At 46.8% G+C, this 18803-nt stretch overlaps 2 protein-coding genes across 2 annotated transcripts in view; both read right to left on the bottom strand.

Moving 5' to 3' along the window:
* Positions 1 to 616: 616 nt before the first annotated feature.
* On the bottom strand, positions 617 to 12742 carry LOC140560795 (UPF0524 protein C3orf70 homolog B). The gene is made up of 2 exons (XM_072685341.1): positions 11762 to 12742; positions 617 to 1893 (listed from the first exon to the last, which is right to left on the bottom strand). The coding sequence occupies exons 1-2, from the start codon at positions 11943 to 11945 to the stop codon at positions 1235 to 1237; spliced, it is 843 nt and encodes a 280-aa protein (XP_072541442.1). The 5' UTR covers positions 11946 to 12742; the 3' UTR covers positions 617 to 1234.
* Positions 12743 to 12830: 88 nt separating this feature from the next.
* Positions 12831 to 18803, bottom strand: part of ehhadh (enoyl-CoA, hydratase/3-hydroxyacyl CoA dehydrogenase) — a 14040-nt gene continuing 8067 nt past the window's right edge. Inside the window, exons 6-9 of the mRNA XM_072685340.1 lie at positions 18294 to 18635; positions 16640 to 17124; positions 16278 to 16543; positions 12831 to 16076 (exon numbers count right to left, since the gene is read on the bottom strand). Of these exons, the coding sequence (XP_072541441.1) occupies positions 15575 to 16076; positions 16278 to 16543; positions 16640 to 17124; positions 18294 to 18635 (1595 nt within the window). The 3' untranslated portion in view covers positions 12831 to 15574. The remainder of the gene's footprint in view (positions 16077 to 16277; positions 16544 to 16639; positions 17125 to 18293; positions 18636 to 18803) is intronic.

Genomic DNA, 18803 nt, shown 5'->3' with positions numbered 1-18803 from the left:
GCTTCCTGTAGTGTATTACAGTCTGTCAGAATGAGCGTGTGGATCATATGAACATTATAGAGCATTATAGAGCGCCCCCTACGCTTCCTGTAGTGTATTACAGCCTGTCAGAATGAGCGTGTGGATCATATGAACATTATAGAGCATTATAGAGCGCCCCCTACGCTTCCTGTAGTGTATTACAGCCTGTCAGAATGGGCGTGTGGATCATATGAACATTATAGAGCATTATAGAGCGCCCCCTATGCTTCCTGTAGTGTATTACAGTCTGTCAGAATGGGCGTGTGGATCATATGAACATTATAGAGCATTATAGAGCGCCCCCTATGCTTCCTGTAGTGTATTACAGTCTGTCAGAATGAGCGTGTGGATCATATGAACATTATAGAGCATTATAGAGCGCCCCCTACGCTTCCTGTAATGTATTACAGCCTGTCAGAATGGGCGTGTGGATCATATGAACATTATAGAGCATTATAGAGCGCCCCCCTATGCTTCCTGTAGTGTATTACAGTCTGTCAGAATGGGCGTGTGGATCATATGAACATTATAGAGCATTATAGAGCGCCCCCTATGCTTCCTGTAGTGTATTACAGTCTGTCAGAATGGGCGTGTGGATCATATGAACATTATAGAGCATTATAGAGCGCCCCTACACTTCCTGTAGTGTATTACAGTCTGTCAGAATGAGCGTGTGGGTCATATGAACATTATAGAGCATTATAGAGCGCCCCCTATGCTTCCTGTAGTGTATTACAGTCTGTCAGAATGAGCGTGTGGATCATATGAACATTATAGAGCATTATAGAGCGCCCCTACGCTTCCTGTAGTGTATTATTGTCTGTCAGAATGAGCGTGTGGATCATATGAACATTATAGAGCATTATAGAGCGCCCCCTACGCTTCCTGTAGTGTATTACAGTCTGTCAGAATGAGCGTGTGGATCATATGATCATTATAGAGCATTATAGAGCGCCCCCTACGCTTCCTGTAGTGTATTACAGTCTGTCAGAATGAGCGTGTGGATCATATGAACATTATAGAGCATTATAGAGCGCCCCCTATGCTTCCTGTAGTGTATTACAGTCTGTCAGAATGAGCGTGTGGATCATATGAACATTAAAGAGTGGTTCTGTTCTTTAGTAAACAAAGCATCAATAATAAAAATCCTAGTTGACTAATTGTCCTGGATGTGTAATTGTCTAATAGTCTAATAGTCCCAGTCCTGCTTGTGTTACACTGTCGTCTCAATGTTTTCGATGATCTCCACAGTGGACTTAGACGGTGAAAGCAGCCCACATCCGTCCTGCTCCCACAGACTGCTGGGACTGGACACTCGTCCCTCACTTAGCTCATCCTCCTCCTCCTCTTCCTCATCCTCTGACTCTTCCTCACACGACTCTAGGTAGCGTCCACCCACCGCATTAATCCCAGAATCGTCTGAGCTGGACGGAGACGAGCAGTGGTCCATTTTAGGTGCTTTAACTGTATCCATAGCAACATGTCCGGTGTTAGCATCCAGTGTAACCGTAGTCACGGAGTGCTGTCTGGTACAAGCGGCCAGTTGATGCGGAGTGGCCGGCTGAGTGTGAAGAGGCTGGGCCTGTGGACCAGAAGTGGACGGGGTGTCCATTATAGGGGCCGGCCTCTGGACGTAGCACATCTTGCCATTAATGCGTTTGACAATGTAGTCGTCGATGAAGAGCTCAGCGATGTTGCAGTACCGGGGGGATTCCGGGTACAGGGGCGCTCGGAAGCAGGGGGCAATTCTCAGAAAACGTTCGGTCAGAGAGATGGACAGGTCGATGGTGTCCGTGTAAAATGACGGGGCAGCAGGAATGGCAGTGCTGGGTAACTCACCCACACTTGTCATTGGCTGGTAGACGTATTTACCTGCACAAATGGACAGAAGAGTTACAAACCTAAATTAAACACACCTTCAACTTATTTACTGAATTTAACAGACTGTAAATCAATAAAACATGACATATTCAATATACCAAAACCTCTTGTACATTGTGTGAAAATACTGAATTATTGTTTTGTAATACTGTATCGATTCTCAGAAACACAGAGTTGATTATTAATGAAGAGTTTAGACGTGAAGATTGGTGTCAGACTGTGGTTCATTCAGTGTTGTTTTTAAACCCAGACCACTAGAGGGCAGTGTTGTACTCTATCTTCAGATCCCACTGTTCTGATTGGATAAAAAGTAAATAAACAGTAACTGTATATTAAATATGTAATTTATTTACACTGACAGCATCAACAACACATGGAGCTCGAGTTTTATCAGTGGTGAAAACGGAACAGAACAAAAGGCACAGAAAAGTCCAGCAGTAAGGTGCTTCGCTGTGTTCCTCAGAGCCACAGGACTGAATTAGGATATTTTATACTGGTGTAGAGTTGGAATTGAGCCTAAATTTAGCCTAAATTCTTCTAAACAGAAAAATAAAAAATCATTGTTTGAGATATTAGAAAGGTCCTCCAGACAACAGGTAACGTGCACCACTGTAATTTCACCTGCGCAGCCCCTCTTTACAGTGGGAAAGGGTCCATTAGCACTTTGTAAAGAGTGTGTTCATGCCTGAGGATAATTGGGCCAATTGTGAGACCTCCTGCCCCTACAGACAATTACACAAGGTGGTCCTAAACAATGATTTTACAAGGTTATGCTGAGGTGTAGGAAAGGGGGGCATGTAAAATCCAGTATTTACCCCCTGTGATCAGCCCTGACTGCCCACATAATAAACGTTCAGATTATTATTATTATTATTATTAGAGTCGAGCTGAGCAGAGGGAGACATTTATTGTCCCCAATATGACCATGTTTTATAGTATCGTAAAGAATCAGATATCAGCAGTGCTTAAAGAACACTGATTAACTGCACGTTTAATTACAAACAGGGTCATTAGTCCGCAGCACAGGTTGAATATAAATGTGTGTGATCATGTGTCTCGTGATTAATATTGTGTACTATGTACCGTCTTTAATTATAGTAATATTTTTACCGTATCCAGCTGTACAGATGGTTGTGTTTATGGATTTTGTACGATCTTATTCTGCGTTATTTTAAAACAGAAAACGACTAAATAAACTCATTCAGTAAATGTTAAACCTTTATAAATGTTAACCTGCTGTGAACGAGGAGGGAGAAGCTGGTTAGCATTAGCTTAGTTAGCAGGAGAACAGTCTGCTCCCCACAGAACTAACTCAGTCTGACTGACTGAAAGCCCACTTCTAAACGTGTAGAGGGGACGACTCGAGCCACTGACGGCTGATGATGGAGCGATTAAAAGGACAGAAGCTGAACTGAAGGTTCTTCCTGTGGTTGTGAATTCTGTAGCCGCTCGCTACGCTAGCCTTTACGTAGCTGTTTCAGCTGCAGCTGACTAACTGCTGACCCCGACACAACTGCTGACCATAAAAACTGGTGTCTGAGAGCGAAGTCCGGCAGCTGGAAGAGAACAGAAAGGAGAACTGAGGGACCGGTTCTGCTGGGTTTGGCTTAGATAAGTGAGCTAGCAGGCTGAACACCACGGCAGAGTGGAGGGGACGGCCTGAGGAGGGTTTCCACTGATTTCAGGATCGTTCAGGAGACCGGCTTCACCGCTTCACCAATCAGATCAGCAATCAGGGAGCTCCCACAGCTGCAGGTCTCCAGCCTGCTCACACACTGCTGTGGGATGGATCCCATTCTTCAACCAGCATTTGTCTCAAGTCGGCCAACGTGGTTGTGTTGGTCAGTCTGGCAGCATGGCCCAAGCTGATCCCACACGTGTTCAGTGGGGTTGAGGTCAGGACTGCTGGCAGGCCATTCCATCCTCTCCACTCCCAAATTCTGGAGGTGGTCTCTGATAAACCCTGCTCTGTGGGGGCGAGCGTTGTCATCTTGGAGGATAGAGTTCGGTCCCAGACTGTGGAGATACAGGATTGCCACTGGGTCCATGTCTCTCTGCAGTGAGATTAAGCCTCCAATGATGACGAGCCTCGTTTTTCCAGTGAGGTCATATCGTCCTACAGACCTGTACAATCTGTAGAAGACAGCCTACAGTAGCTGAGTGCTGACCGGGTGAGAAAGTGATCTTCTTGGGGTGTTGTCTTCTTGGGGGCACCCACTTCGCGGCCCGTCTCTGACATCCCCCCTTGTATGGGACTTGGCCTTCAGTTTGGAGATGGTACCAGGGCTCACTCCAAATAATGCTGCGACTTGGTTTTGCTTGAAGTGGCTCTATCGCACGGGCCCTTTCCAGATCAGCCAAACGCGGCATGCCGATTCTTGGAGCAGACACCTACTGACCACAGTGGCAGGGCCCATGCTCACCTAGGAGTACCAGAAGCTCAGAAATCAGCTGTGTGGCAATGGCAGAGAGGACACTCCACTCTACTGCTCATCCCACAAATGCATGTTCCTTACAAACGTGGCTCCTTTTAAAAGGGAAATTAACACTAGACTAGATTAGACTACAGAAGCAACAAAGAAATCATCTACCAAACACACCTTTCCTTACTTTTAGCTTAGACAGAGAACTGAAATCTGACACATCAGATACAGAATAGTATACAGTATGACCGCTATACCGCCCACCCCTAATTACCTATATCCCAAACAGCACTGCCAAACACTAATCAAATACACACAAGGAAATCTTGACTTTCAGCAGCGTAGCCATTAGCCTCATAGCTCCAGAAATGCTAATTGGTGGGCTATACGCTTCCATTACTTGATAGCCGCTACACTGTTCACTCATTGTCTTTCTCACTGAGCAGAACTCCACCATCTACCCTCAGCTCAGCTCCACTGCTGCTCCCACTTCTCCAGACGTCAGTGTGTGTGTGTGTGTGTGTGTGTGTGTGTGTGTGTGTGTGTGGAGAGGGCTGCAGGTCAGAGCCTCTAAAGGGAGTAAAAACACAGAAAAGCCTTTACACACCACAGTGTTTCTGAGACACTCTCTGAACCCCCCCTGAAGGCCTCGGTGGTCCGGCTTCGGCGACCGCAGAGATCTTGAACAACCGCCTGAGCACACCACTCAACAAAGCCTTGATTGGTCGGTGCTAAAGGGGCGGTACTTTACAGCATGTAGTCCTCTTCCATATCTCACTAAAATTTCATAAATATTACAGCGCCACCTGCAGTCCTGGAGTGCTCATACACATCAAGTAAGTGAACCGTAAGGGGTGTGTGAGCTTCTAAGCTGGTACAGGTGAATATGCATGTTGGCGTGTTTGTGGGTGGAGACAACATCTCTGATACTCTCTCAGATCTGACCTGTTAATGTGAGTGTGTCTAAACGATTACGTTCTACAGCAGTTTAGCTCCACCCATTCATTCTACAGCAGTTTAGCTCCACCCATTCATTCTACAGCAGTTTAGCTCCACCCATTCATTCTACAGCAGTTTAGCTCCACCCATTCATTCTACAGAAGTTTATCTCCACCCATTCATTCTACAGCAGTTTAGCCCCACCCATTCAGCCTATAGCAGTTTAACCCCACCCATTCAGCCTACAGCAGTTTAGCCCCACCCATTCAGCCTATAGCAGTTTAACCCCACCCATTCAGCCTACAGCAGTTTAGCTCCACCCATTCAGCCTATAGCAGTTTAACCCCACCCATTCATTCTCCAGAAGTTTACCTCCACCCATTCATTCTACAGCAGTTTATCTCCACCCATTCATTCTACAGCAGTTTATCTCCACCCATTCATTCTCCAGCAGTTTAGCTCCACCAATTCATTCTACAGCAGTTTAGCCCCACCCATTCAGCCTATAGCAGTTTAACCCCACCCATTTAGCCTACAGCAGTTTAGCTCCACCCATTCAGCCTATAGCAGTTTAACCCCACCCATTAATTCTACAGCAGTTTAGCTCCACCTATTAAGCAGTTTAGCTCCACCAATTCATTCTATAGCAGTTTAGCTCCACCCATTAATTCTCCAGCAGTTTAGCTCCACCAATTCATTCTACAGCAGTTTAACCCCACCCATTCAGCCTACAGCAGTTTAGCTCCACCCATTAATTCTCCAGCAGTTTATCTCCACCAATTCATTCTATAGCAGTTTAGCTCCACCCATTAATTCTCCAGCAGTTTAGCTCCACCCATTAATTCTCCAGCAGTTTAGCTCCACCAATTCATTCTACAGCAGTTTAGCCCCACCCATTCAGCCTATAGCAGTTTAACCCCACCCATTCAGCCTACAGCAGTTTATCTCCACCCATTCATTCTCCAGCAGTTTAGCTCCACCAAATCAGCCTACAGCAGTTTAACCCCACCCATTCAGCCTACAGCAGTTTAACCCCACCCATTCAGCCTACAGCAGTTTAACCCCACCCATTCAGCCTACAGCAGTTTAACCCCACCCATTCAGCCTACAGCAGTTTAGCTCCACCCATTAATTCTCCAGCAGTTTATCTCCACCAATTCATTCTATAGCAGTTTAGCTCCACCCATTAATTCTCCAGCAGTTTAGCTCCACCCATTAATTCTCCAGCAGTTTAGCTCCACCAATTCATTCTACAGCAGTTTAGCCCCACCCATTCAGCCTATAGCAGTTTAACCCCACCCATTCAGCCTACAGCAGTTTATCTCCACCCATTCATTCTCCAGCAGTTTAGCTCCACCAAATCAGCCTACAGCAGTTTAACCCCACCCATTCAGCCTACAGCAGTTTAACCCCACCCATTCAGCCTACAGCAGTTTAACCCCACCCATTCAGCCTACAGCAACTGTTCATGTATTTCAGGGGAAACAGACAGAGCTCAGTAGACCTTTAGCGTTTAACAGCAGGTGTTAACTTCTGCTGAACGTCTGTTATCTGAGCGCGGGGCTGTGATATCTGAGACACTCTGCAGGGTGAACTGAACTGGAAAACAATTATTTCAGCATATTTTTCTCTGCTGCGCTGCACAGCAGTCTCCACCCGTTCACTCTGGCTCTGATTCACAGATTTCCGCCACTCCTTTGTGTTGGGAATTTGGACAAAGGGCTTTATCTCTCAGCCAAAGCAGGGTCTGGCAGCTGGAGGGGCAGCAGGAGGCAGGGGCTTCATTCCCATCCACAGTCGAAACACCCAGAGCATCTGCAGGGGGTGGGTTTGTGCAGGCAGGAACGCTCACTGAAGTTCTATTTGGTGTGTGAGGTCTGCTTCTTCAGCAAGCAGGGTGCTAGATATGGGCTAGATACAGCTACCAAAATAGACACAGCTATTACACATACTCTTTTTTAGCAGTTTAGCTCCACCCATTCAGGCTACAGCAGTTTAGCCCCACCCATTCAGGCTACAGCAGTTAAGCCCCACCCATTCAGCCCATGTTGAGGTGTGTTAAGGATCGTTATCCTGCAGTAGAAGCTCCTTCTCTTTTCATCCTCAGGTGATGTTGAACTGATCTCATGTTGTAAATGATCTCCTAACGAACCTAGTTCTATTTTAACGTCCTCAGTCCACAGGAGTGCTCAGACTTTTGCCTGCCACTGTATGTGGTTTCTGACACCGTGGGTGCTGTCTAAACACACTGGAACCAATGGCTTTAGAGCACTGAGTCAGAAGCCCTCGCACTGCACTGAGGCCACACACGCCTGTTTAACAGTTAATGAGGCGGACTCTGATGATAACAGCTGCAATTAATAAACAGCAGAGACTGTAATCGGCTGATGGTTTATAGTCTGCTGAGCAGCGAGGAACGCTATTAGAGAAGGCTGTGTGTGTTTCTGTGTGTTCGCTTCAGCTGTACCTTCTTCTCCAATCAGATTTCTTCCACACCACCTAAAGACTGAGAATTCCAGGGAGTGTTCACACTCGGAGAACTCCACCCCGTCACCACGGACGACCTCAAACCCATGTTCCTGCTGAAAACACGGCCTCCAGCCAGTCAAGCAGCTTCACCAGCATGTGTTCATTTGCGTTTGATGGTTTAGCTGGTCTACCAGCATGACCAGCCTGACCAGACTAGTCAACCAGTAAGACCACACTGACCAGCTAGGTGAAGGTGGTCATGCTAGTCCATCAAACATACCCTATGCTGGTCAACCAGCTTGATAACCAATACTGCCTGTTTCTGTAGGTGGTTGCTATGGTATCCCTATGTTATTTCAATGGTGTTGCTATGGTGTTGCATATTTAAACTAGAACTAGTGTGTTTCCAGATACTTAAGCTACTGTGTTAATAGCTGGTTGCTATGGTATCCTGGGTGGTTGCTATGGTGTTGATAAGTGATTGCAACGTGTTAGGAACCAGCTGTTATGGGATCTCTAGTATTTGCTCGAGTGTCGCTAGATGCTTAAGCTAGGTTGCTATGTTGCTAGGTGGTTGCTATGGTATCTCTGGTGTTTTCGCTTGCTGCTGCTAATGTGGTTACAGAGTGTTGAGAAGCAGTTGTTATGAGTGTGCCAGAGTGTTGCCATGTGGGTATTATTATTATGTGGTCTTAAGGGCGCTGCTAGGTGGTTGGAGAACTATGGCTGTAATGAAAGTAGGAGACTAGTGTGAATCACCCACAAAGACTTTTTATCTGGTGTGTGTGTGTGTGTGTGTGTGTGTGTGTGTGTGTGAGGGGGTCGCAGCAGGGCAGCGTGACAACACCAGCAATGCCATTAGGGGGATTAACCTCAAAAAAAAGAACAAAAGATGTAGTGAGCTCACGCAGAGAGAGAGAGAGGAGGCCCGTCCCTGGAGATTAGTGAGGAAGCGCTGTCACTCTGCCTCGCACGCCCGGCCTGCAGCTCACCATGTGGCCAATATCAATTATTTATAAAGACACTGACACACACGTGCAAATTAAGAGCAGAGGATGGTCATTTCTGACTCATTACAGCACACCGAGCGACTGTAGCACACACACACACACACACACACACACACACACACCCACACACACACACACACACACACACACACACACACAGATTAATTGGAGCGAGCGTTCTGCGATCTCCAGCAGAAGGGAGTGTGTTCTGTAGCTCTGTGAGGTTTGAGCTTCACTTTCACTACCAATATTGTTGCTCTTGACGACGTGATGACATCATCTTCAGTTTGTCATTGATCCTTCCACATGTGAGGGTTTTAATTATTAATAACTATTTTATGGTAATGAGCATATTTACATAATCAGCTACTGTGTGTTTCCTGAAGATGCTGAGTGACTGCGCTGCTTAGGCAGTTCCTCAGTGGTTGCTAGGATGTTGCTAGGACAGTTACAATGGTATTCCATGTGGTTGCTAGGGTGTAACTATGTAGTTGCTGTTGTGCTCTAAGTGGTGGTTGCTATGGTATACAAGGCCAATGGTAGGATTTGGGTAGGTGGTTGCAGTATGTCAGAAGGCTGTTGCTTTGGGATCTCTAGTGCTTGCTTGTGTGTTTTCTGCTGGGTGCCCTTCTGTTCCGGGTGGTTGCTAAGGTGGTGCTACATGGCTACAATGGAGTCCTAGGTTCACACCATGACACAATCACACTACCCACACCATTACACCATCCACACCATTACACCATCTCCCCATCCACACCATCTCTCCACCACACCATTACACCATTCACATCATTCACACCATCCACACCATTACACCATCTCCCCATCCACACCATCTCTCCACCACACCATTACATCACCCACACCATCTCTCCATCTACACCATTACACCACCCACACCATCTCTCCATCTACACCATTACACCATTCACATCATTCACACCATCCACATCATTACACAATTACACCATCCACACCATCACACCACCCAAACCATCTCTCCATCCACACCATCCACACTATCTCTCCATCCACACCATCCACACTATCTCTCCATCCACACCATTACACCATCTCTCCATCTACACCATTACACCATCCACACCATCTCACCATCCACACCATCTCTCCATCCACACCATTACACCATTCACATCATTACACCATCTCCCCATCCACACCATCTCACCATCCACACCATCTCTCCATCCACACCATTACACCATCCACACAATTACACCATCCACAACATCCCACCACCCACACCATCACACATATAATTGGTTAAGATACACACAGTTAAACTACTCTCTAAAGTACCGGCAAAAACAGCAGCAGCATCTGGAACCCTGAACTGTGTCTGTTCTTCAGCCCATGTTCTAGATAACTGTTAGTGTGTGAGTTAGCTGTAGGGATGCACAGACTGATTTGTTATGGCTAACTGTGATTCTGAAGTTCTAGGGGAACCCACAGCTTCTCTGTTCTTTAAGGGTCTGCTGGAACAGGGAGAGGTTACAGTGGTGAGGTTTATCAGGCTGGTCCTCACCTGTACACTCCTCACCTGTACACACATCACATGTACACACATCACCTGTACACTCCTCACCTGTACACTCCTCACCTGTACACACATCACCTGTACACTCCTCACCTGTACACTCCTCACCTGTACACACATCACCTGTACACTCCACACCTGTACACACATCACCTGTACACTCCTCACCTGTACACTCCACACCTGTACACACATCACCTGTACACTCCTCACCTGTACACTCCTCACCTGTACACACATCACATGTACACACATCACATGTACACTCCACACCTGTACACTCCACACCTGTACACACATCACATGTACACTCCACACCTGTACACACATCACATGTACACTCCACACCTGTACACTCCACACCTGTACACACATCACCTGTACACTCCTCACCTGTACACTCCACACCTGTACACACATCACCTGTACACTCCACACCTGTACACTCCACACCTGTACACTCCACACCTGTACACACATCACCTGTACACTCCACACCTGTACACTCCACACCTGTACACTCCACACCTGTACACTCCACACCTGTACACACATCACCTGTACACTCCACACCTGTACACTCCACACCTGTACACACATCACATGTACACTCCACACCTGTACACTCCTCACCTGTACACACCTCACCTGTACACTCCACACCTGTACACACATCACCTGTGCACTCCTCACCTGTAAACCCCTCACCTGTAAACCCCTCACCTGTACACTCCACACCTGTACACACATCACCTGTACACTCCACACCTGTACACTCCACACCTGTACACACATCACCTGTAAACCCCTCACCTGTAAACCCCTCACCTGTACACTCCTTACTTGTAAACCGCTCACCTGTACACTCCTCACCTGTACACACATCACCTGTGCACTCCTCACCTGTAAACCCCTCACCTGTACACTCCTTACCTGTAAACCCCTCACCTGTACACTCCTCACCTGTACACTCCTCACCTGTACACATCTCAACTGTACACACCTCAACTGTACACTCCTCACCTGTAAACCCCTCACCTGTAAACCCCTCACCTGTACACTCCACACCTGTACACACATCACCTGTACACTCCTCACCTGTACACATCTCAACTGTACACACCTCAACTGTACACTCCTCACCTGTACACACCTCACCTGTACACTCCACACCTGTAAACCCCTCACCTGTAAACCCCTCACCTGTACACACATCACCTGTAAACCCCTCACCTGTACACTCCTCACCTGTACACTCCTCACCTGTAAACCTCTCACAGGTCAGACACTCCACCACCAGCGCGCTCACCCTGACCATCACTCAGATAACGCTACACCCTCCACTAAAGGGTTCTATATGGTGCTGAAGATGGGACCCATAACCCGGTTCAGTTCGGTTTTGTTGCACAGTGAAAGTTGTGTGTGTGTGTGTGTGTGTGAGCGTGCGCGTGAGTACTCACAGTGGCACCAGCCCAGGTGGCAGCACCAGTGCAGTCGGAAACACTTGCCGTGTGAGTGCGTGGCGCACACGGAGCCGTCGCACGGGAGGAAATCCGGTCTGCTCGCGCAGCTTCGCGCCAAAGCCTGCGCTTCATCCATCTTCATCTTCATCCCGGAACCCATCATCATCATCAGCATCAGCATCACCCCCGTCTAACTAACACTCTCACACACTCTCACACACTCTCACACACTCCCTCATCACCAGCTCCACCGCGCGCCTGCAGCGGCACTGAGAGCGCGCGCCTCGCTCAGCACAGCACAGCGCAGAGAGCAAGGGGTGGAGCTTATCCCACTAACCAATCCCATCGCAGGGGGAGGGATTCCCATTAGCCAATGACAATGATAGTGGTAGTCGTTGACAGGACAGAGGGCGGGGCTACAGTTCCTCACAACGTCACAACACGTTCTCATACAGAGGTTCTTCAAGGGTTCTTTACTAAAGGGGTTCATATAGAACCATATGAATGTTAAATGGTTCTGCCCGCACTCTTATCTAATGCTTACATATTTACATTTTTACTGTATATAGTATTACACTGCATGGACAAAAGTAATGGGACACCTGCTAATTCATGTGTCTTCTGAAATCAAGGGTATTAAGAGCTGATCCTGCTTCTGTTGGAGTAACTGTCTCTACTGTCCAAAATAGAAAATTGCTGTGAGGATTTGATTGCAAACAGCGTTAGTGAGGTCAGGACGTTGGATGATCTGTCAGCAATGGTTGCAACTTAAAATAGTTAAATGCATTCATTAGAAGGGGTGTCCACAAACATTTGGACACATGTGTATAGTGGTGTGTATAAGTTAGTGCACCCTGGTCAGACTCCATGTATATTGGGTGCAGTGAGTGTGAATAAGCCCCTCCTCTACAGCAACACAATCCTGCTGTTTATTTCCTGAAGAGAACAGATCATGTCTATCAGCCGGCCTCGACTTCCAGTTCAGTAAACACACAGAAGCAGTGTTGAGATCATATACCGGCAATGAACTTACGCCATTCATTTAACACACCAGAAAAAGCTCAACTAAACTGACGCCAGAGCCGAAGCTTTATTCTTATTTTACAGCTTTTATATTAATTCATCAGAGATATTAATTAGTAAGAGAAATTGAGTACTGTGGTCACTTATTTACAACTGAAATAATCAAAACACCACCTTCAGTCAGTCCAGCGCCACAGCAGAGATTTCACTGCACTGTAAAACAAACTCTGATAGAAGAGAGAAGACACCATGCAAACACTTACTAAGGCAAATTTATAATGGAAATTAATCAAATAGCGTTTATTATTAATAATATTATTATTATTACGCAACGATAACAACAGCTTAAACAAGGCAAAGAAATAAACAGTGTTTAACGCGTAGCTGCAGCGTAAATAATTACTGCACAGGTCAGATTCAGAGAACCCAGAACAGCAGAACCGTGGTTCTGTTAGATTTCACACTGAGAACTCCTTCAGTCCTTCATACTACAGCAGTCTGATCAGAGAGGACAGGAGGGCACAGTGCTCATCTCCCTCCCTGTCTGACCTGTCAACAGCAGCATCTTTGGATCAAACAGAAAAACAAACACTAATAATAATTCATATCAAATACGATTCATTTCCCTTCATCGATCAACGTCACGCAGCAGGCTCAGATCAATGATTTCTGAGAGTTTCACTGAAGCTGCTGATCCTGATCACCAGGAATCTGCTGGTGGAGATGTTATCAGAAGATCAGTCACGGCTTTCTGCCGCTTGTTGTTTCAGAGCTGGTGGATTAAAGTAAACTAACGAGCTGTAAATATAGAGAAATTTGGGTAAATATTAATCAGAGCAGACGGCTCTGTGGTCACAGAGTTAATAAAGGGGCGGGGCTATAGTGCGGCCGCAGGCTCAAGCGTTACTGTGATTCTACCACAGTTCTATTACAGCATTATTAGATAAAGTGACACGCATACAACACCTCTCAGCCAATCACACGGTGAGGATTACCTACCAGCAGTATGAGTTATGAGTAATAATTAGGTGGTTCTGATGTGGTTGTTAAAGGGGAGGTTATAAGTAGTTATTTATTATTATTAATAAATTAGTTATGTATTATTAGAGCCTTTATGGTCTGACACTGCATTGTGATTAGACATTATATTGTTTTAATTAGACATTGTATTATTATGAGTAGAAACTTTATATTGTTACAATCAGATACTGTACTGTGGTGACTAGATGGTGTTATGATTAGACACTGTACTGTTATAAATATATACATAGTATTGTGATCGGACACTGTTCTGAGTACACAAATTATTGTTCTGATTAGATGCTGTCCTGTTTGTGATTGGCTGCTGTTCTGTTATTGTTGTTTCTTTATGTTCAGACACTGTATTGTTATTGGATGGTGTGCTGGTCTAATGGTGTGCTGCTCTGTCCTGTTATGATTAGACTGATTATAATTAGACTGTATTGTGATTAGATGATTGTTGTTATGATTAGACACCGTATAGTTGTGATCGGATGTAGTACTGATTACATGCTGTATTGCTAAGATTAGTGGCAGTATTATTATGATTACACACAGTACTGATATGACTGGAGGCTATGTTATGATCAGACGCAGTACTGTGATTAGACGCTGTACTGATATGACTGGAGGCTATGTTATGATCAGACGCAGTACTGTGATTAGACGCTGTACTGATATGACTGGAAGCTATGTTATGATCAGATGCAGTACTGTGATTAGACGCTGTACTGATATGACTGGAGGCTATGTTATGATCAGACGCAGTACTGTGATTAGACGCTGTACTGATATGACTGGAGGCTATGTTATGATCAGATGCAGTACTGTGATTAGACGCTGTACTGATATGACTGGAGGCTATGTTATGATCAGACGCAGTACTGTGATTAGACGCTGTACTGATATGACTGGAGGCTATGTTATGATCAGACGCAGTACTGTGATTAGACGCTGTACTGATATGACTGGAGGCTATGTTATGATCAGACGCAGTACTGTGATTAGACGCTGTACTGATATGACTGGAAGCTATGTTAGGATCAGACGCAGTACTGTGATTAGACGCTGTACTGATATGACTGGAAGCTATGTTATGATCAGACGCAGTACTGTGATTAGACGCTGTACTGATATGACTGGAGGCTATGTTATGATCAGACGCAGTACTGTGATTAGACGCTGTACTGATATGACTGGAAGCTATGTTATGATCAGACGCAGTACTGTGATTAGACGCTGTACTGATATGACTGGAGGCTATGTTATGATCAGACGCAGTACTGTGATTAGACGCTGTACTGATATGACTGGAAGCTATGTTATGATCAGACGCAGTACTGTGATTAGACGCTATACTGATATGACTGGAGGCTATGTTATGATCAGACGCAGTACTGTGATTAGACGCTGTACTGATATGACTGGAGGCTATGTTATGATCAGACGCAGTACTGTGATTAGACGCTGTACTGATATGACTGGAGGCTATGTTATGATCAGACGCAGTACTGTGATTAGACGCTGTACTGATATGACTGGAGGCTATGTTATGATCAGACGCAGTACTGTGATTAGATGCTGTACTGATATGACTGGAGGCTATGTTATGATCAGACGCAGTACTGTGATTACACGCTGTACTGATATGACTGGAGGCTATGTTATGATCAGACGCAGTACTGTGATTAGACGCTGTACTGATATGACTGGAGGCTATGTTATGATCAGACGCAGTACTGTGATTAGACGCTGTGTGGATGTGAGTTACAGCTGGCTGTGTAGGTTCCCGGTGTGCTGTTTCCACTGCTGTATGGGGGGACTGCCTGCAGCCACCAGTCTCCTCAGCAGTGTGCTGGGCTGCAGGTGGGGGACGTCGGGGTTCTCTCTGTAGTAGAACTCCAGCCTCTGCAGAACTCTGGGTAGGCCCACCTGAGCGGCGTGAAACATGGGCCCCCCGCGGTGCTGGGGCCAGCCGTACCCGAACACATACACCATGTCGATATCCTCGGGCCGTGCTGCCATGCCATCCTCCAGCACCCGGAACCCTTCGTTGGCCAGAGCGAACACACAGCGCTCCACCACCTCCTGCGCGTCGATCCGGCGGGCCGTGATTCCGTATCGGAGCCGGAATTCCTGCAGGAAGCTGCGGATCTCTGGGTCAGGCCTCGCCTCTTTACCTCCAGCCGAGTCGTACAGGTACCAGCCCCGTCCAGACTTCTGACCCCAACGACCCTGCTCACACAGCAGGTCAAGAAGAGGAGAGTACCTGCGCACACACACACACACACACACACACACAATAAATGATCTGCCCTTTCAGGCTACCCACGTCCTTATTGAAGAACCTTAACACTGAACATCAACTATCAGCAAATCCTTCTGGAAATATACTATTCAAATGTAACCTAATTCTAATAATAATAAACCTAATTATTATTATTATTATTACTACTGGTGCTGCTGTTACCTGCGGCCCTGGCGCATGCGTGACGGGAATTTTGGGTCGACATCAGGCCCGATCAGTCCAGACGCTTTCCGGACCCTCCAGCCAACGTCCAGCCCAGAGAGATCACCCACTTTAAAAATCCCCATAGCAAAGCCAAACTCCTCCAGTGCCTGGTCCACCTGCTCAGGTGAGGCGCCCTCCTCCAACAGGAAGTAAGCCTGGTCCATATACAACTTCAGCATGCGATTACCCACAAATCCTGGGCAGTTTCCCACGGCAACGCTCACCTGTTATTTTGTAAAATAATATATATCAAATAAACATTTTAGCAGTTTGATGTTTTATATTCTAATTATTATTATTATTATTATTATTATTATTACCTTGCCCATCCTCTTTCCCAAAGTCATTGCGGTAGCAATGGCTTCAGGTGAGGACCGAGATCCACAAACAACCTCCAGCAGTTTCATGATGTGAGCAGGGGCGAAGAAATGCATCCCCACCACCAGGGGGGGCCGGTCAGTCACTGAAGCTATCTCGTCCACATCCAGCCCTGAGGTGTTGGTGCAGAGCAGTGTGTTCGGTTTGCACACTCGACTCAGCTCTGAGAAAATACGCTTCTTCAGCTCCATGTCCTCAAACACGGCCTCGATCACCAGGTCCACCTCCCTCAGCGGCTGCAGGGACAGGGTGAAGGTGACCAGGTGGAGAGGAGGAGTGACCCCTCGCCTCTGAGCATCCCTCTCCAGAATCCCCTTCACCAGCTTCCTGCCCAGGTCCAGCAGCTTTTTCTCCGTCTCCACAGCAACCACAGCGATACCCGCCTTGACCAGAGAGACAACGATGCCCCGGCCCATAGTGCCCAAACCTGCAGAGGTGAAGAGATAAACACCAGGCAGAGCCCATCAGTGTAAACCACCAGAGAGGAGGAGCTACAACAGAGGGGTTTCTGATAAAGTGGCCGAAAAGGTAGTAGTCACCATAATGTCACCTTTTTTTCTTTTTTGCTCGGTTCTAGATAAGCTCCCCCAGTCAGAGCTGTTCTACAGTGGAGGTTCTAGATAAGCTCCCCCAGTCAGAGCTGTTCTAGATAACCTCCCCCAGTCAGAGCTGTGGTTCTACAGTGGAGGTTCTAGATAAGCTCCCCAGTCAAAGATGTTACACAGTGGAGGTATTAGATAAGCTCCCCCAGTCAGAGCTGTTCTAGATAATCTCCCCCAGTCAGAGCTGGAGTTCTACAGTGGAGGTTCTAGATAACCTCCTCCAATCAGAGCTGGAGTTCTACACTGGAGGTTCTAGATAATCTCCTCCAGTCAGAGCTGGAGTTCTACACTGGAGGTTCTAGATAAGCTCCCCCAGTCAGAGCTGTTCTACAGTGGAGGTTCTAGATAAGCTCCCCCAGTCAGAGCTGTTCTACAGTGGAGGTTCTAGATAAGCTCCCCCAGTCAGAGCTGTTCTAGATAAGCTCCTCCAGTCAGAGCTGTTCTACAGTGGAGGTTCTAGATAAGCTCCCCCAGTCAGAGCTGTGGTTCTACAGTGGAGGTTCTAGATAAGCTCCCCCAGTCAGAGCTGTGGTTCTACAGTGGAGGTGAAGGGAAGCAGACGTCTGAAGCTCTAATAAAAGCTCCTCACAGAAAGTTCTTCACCTAATGGTGATGAAGACGCTGCCTGATGCCTGAGACACGGTTCTACCAGAGTTCTGAGAAGAGTTCGGCTCTAGAACCTGCTTTTAAAATCAGATCATTAAAATGGTGGAGGGATACATGCTGCAGGGTGTAGTGCGGCTACAGAAAGTAGTCCCTAAAGAGAACTGCATTCGTGTAGCTGCACTGGTGGGTTTGGATAGGAAATAAATTATGGGCTGTATCTGTGTTGTAGTCATGGTGACTGAACTCCACCATTAGGTTTAGGGATGCACTCCTTCACACATCAATTAAATTATTTCAATTGATAATTATTTTTAATGATAAAATAATTAAATTAAGAGCTCATTACTGATGATCATTTTATCACTCAGACAGTAGCAAAGCATCTGACCTATGACCCCGGCTGTCTGTACAGCTCTGGGCCTGCTGGTGTTCCACTGCGCTCCATTAGGAAGACTCCATTTCCCAGCAGCCCTCTGGGCGAAGAAGCAGTACTGCAGGGCTCTGGCCTGCCCGGAGGTGAACAGTGTGTCCATCAGCTCCCTCTCACACTGCATACCCTGGCTGTACGGCAGCTCGGCCGCCGCTCTCACCGCCTTCACACACGCCACCGGGGCCATCGCGCCGCGAGAGCGCCGCTTCACCTGCGCCAGCGCCGCGTCAAAAAAACTGTCCAGATCCGCCAGGGGAGGGGGAGAACGGGTACTCAGCCTGCGAGGGGACAGGGGCTGACCTGAAACACACACACACACACAGAGTTAATAAACACACACACACACACACACACACACACACACACACAGAGTTAATAAACACACACACACACACACACACACACACACACACACAGAGTTAATAAACACACACACACACACACACACAGAGTTAATAAACACACACA

The sequence above is a fragment of the Salminus brasiliensis genome, chromosome 8, assembly GCF_030463535.1.
Source record: "Salminus brasiliensis chromosome 8, fSalBra1.hap2, whole genome shotgun sequence".
In the NCBI taxonomy this organism is placed as follows: Eukaryota; Metazoa; Chordata; class Actinopteri; order Characiformes; family Bryconidae; genus Salminus; species Salminus brasiliensis.
Note: the sequence above shows the minus strand (reverse complement) of the source record. Positions and strands in the feature narration are given on the sequence as shown.

Excerpts from the sequence above, each read along its gene's own strand:
- LOC140560795 (XM_072685341.1), bottom strand. The coding sequence starts at position 11,945 with ATGCTGATGCTGATGATGATGATGGGTTCCGGGATGAAGATGAAGATG. Across the intron at positions 1,894-11,761 it reads CCACCTGGGCTGGTGCCACT|GTAAATACGTCTACCAGCCA; the intron begins GTGAGTACTCAC and ends CCATTTGTGCAG.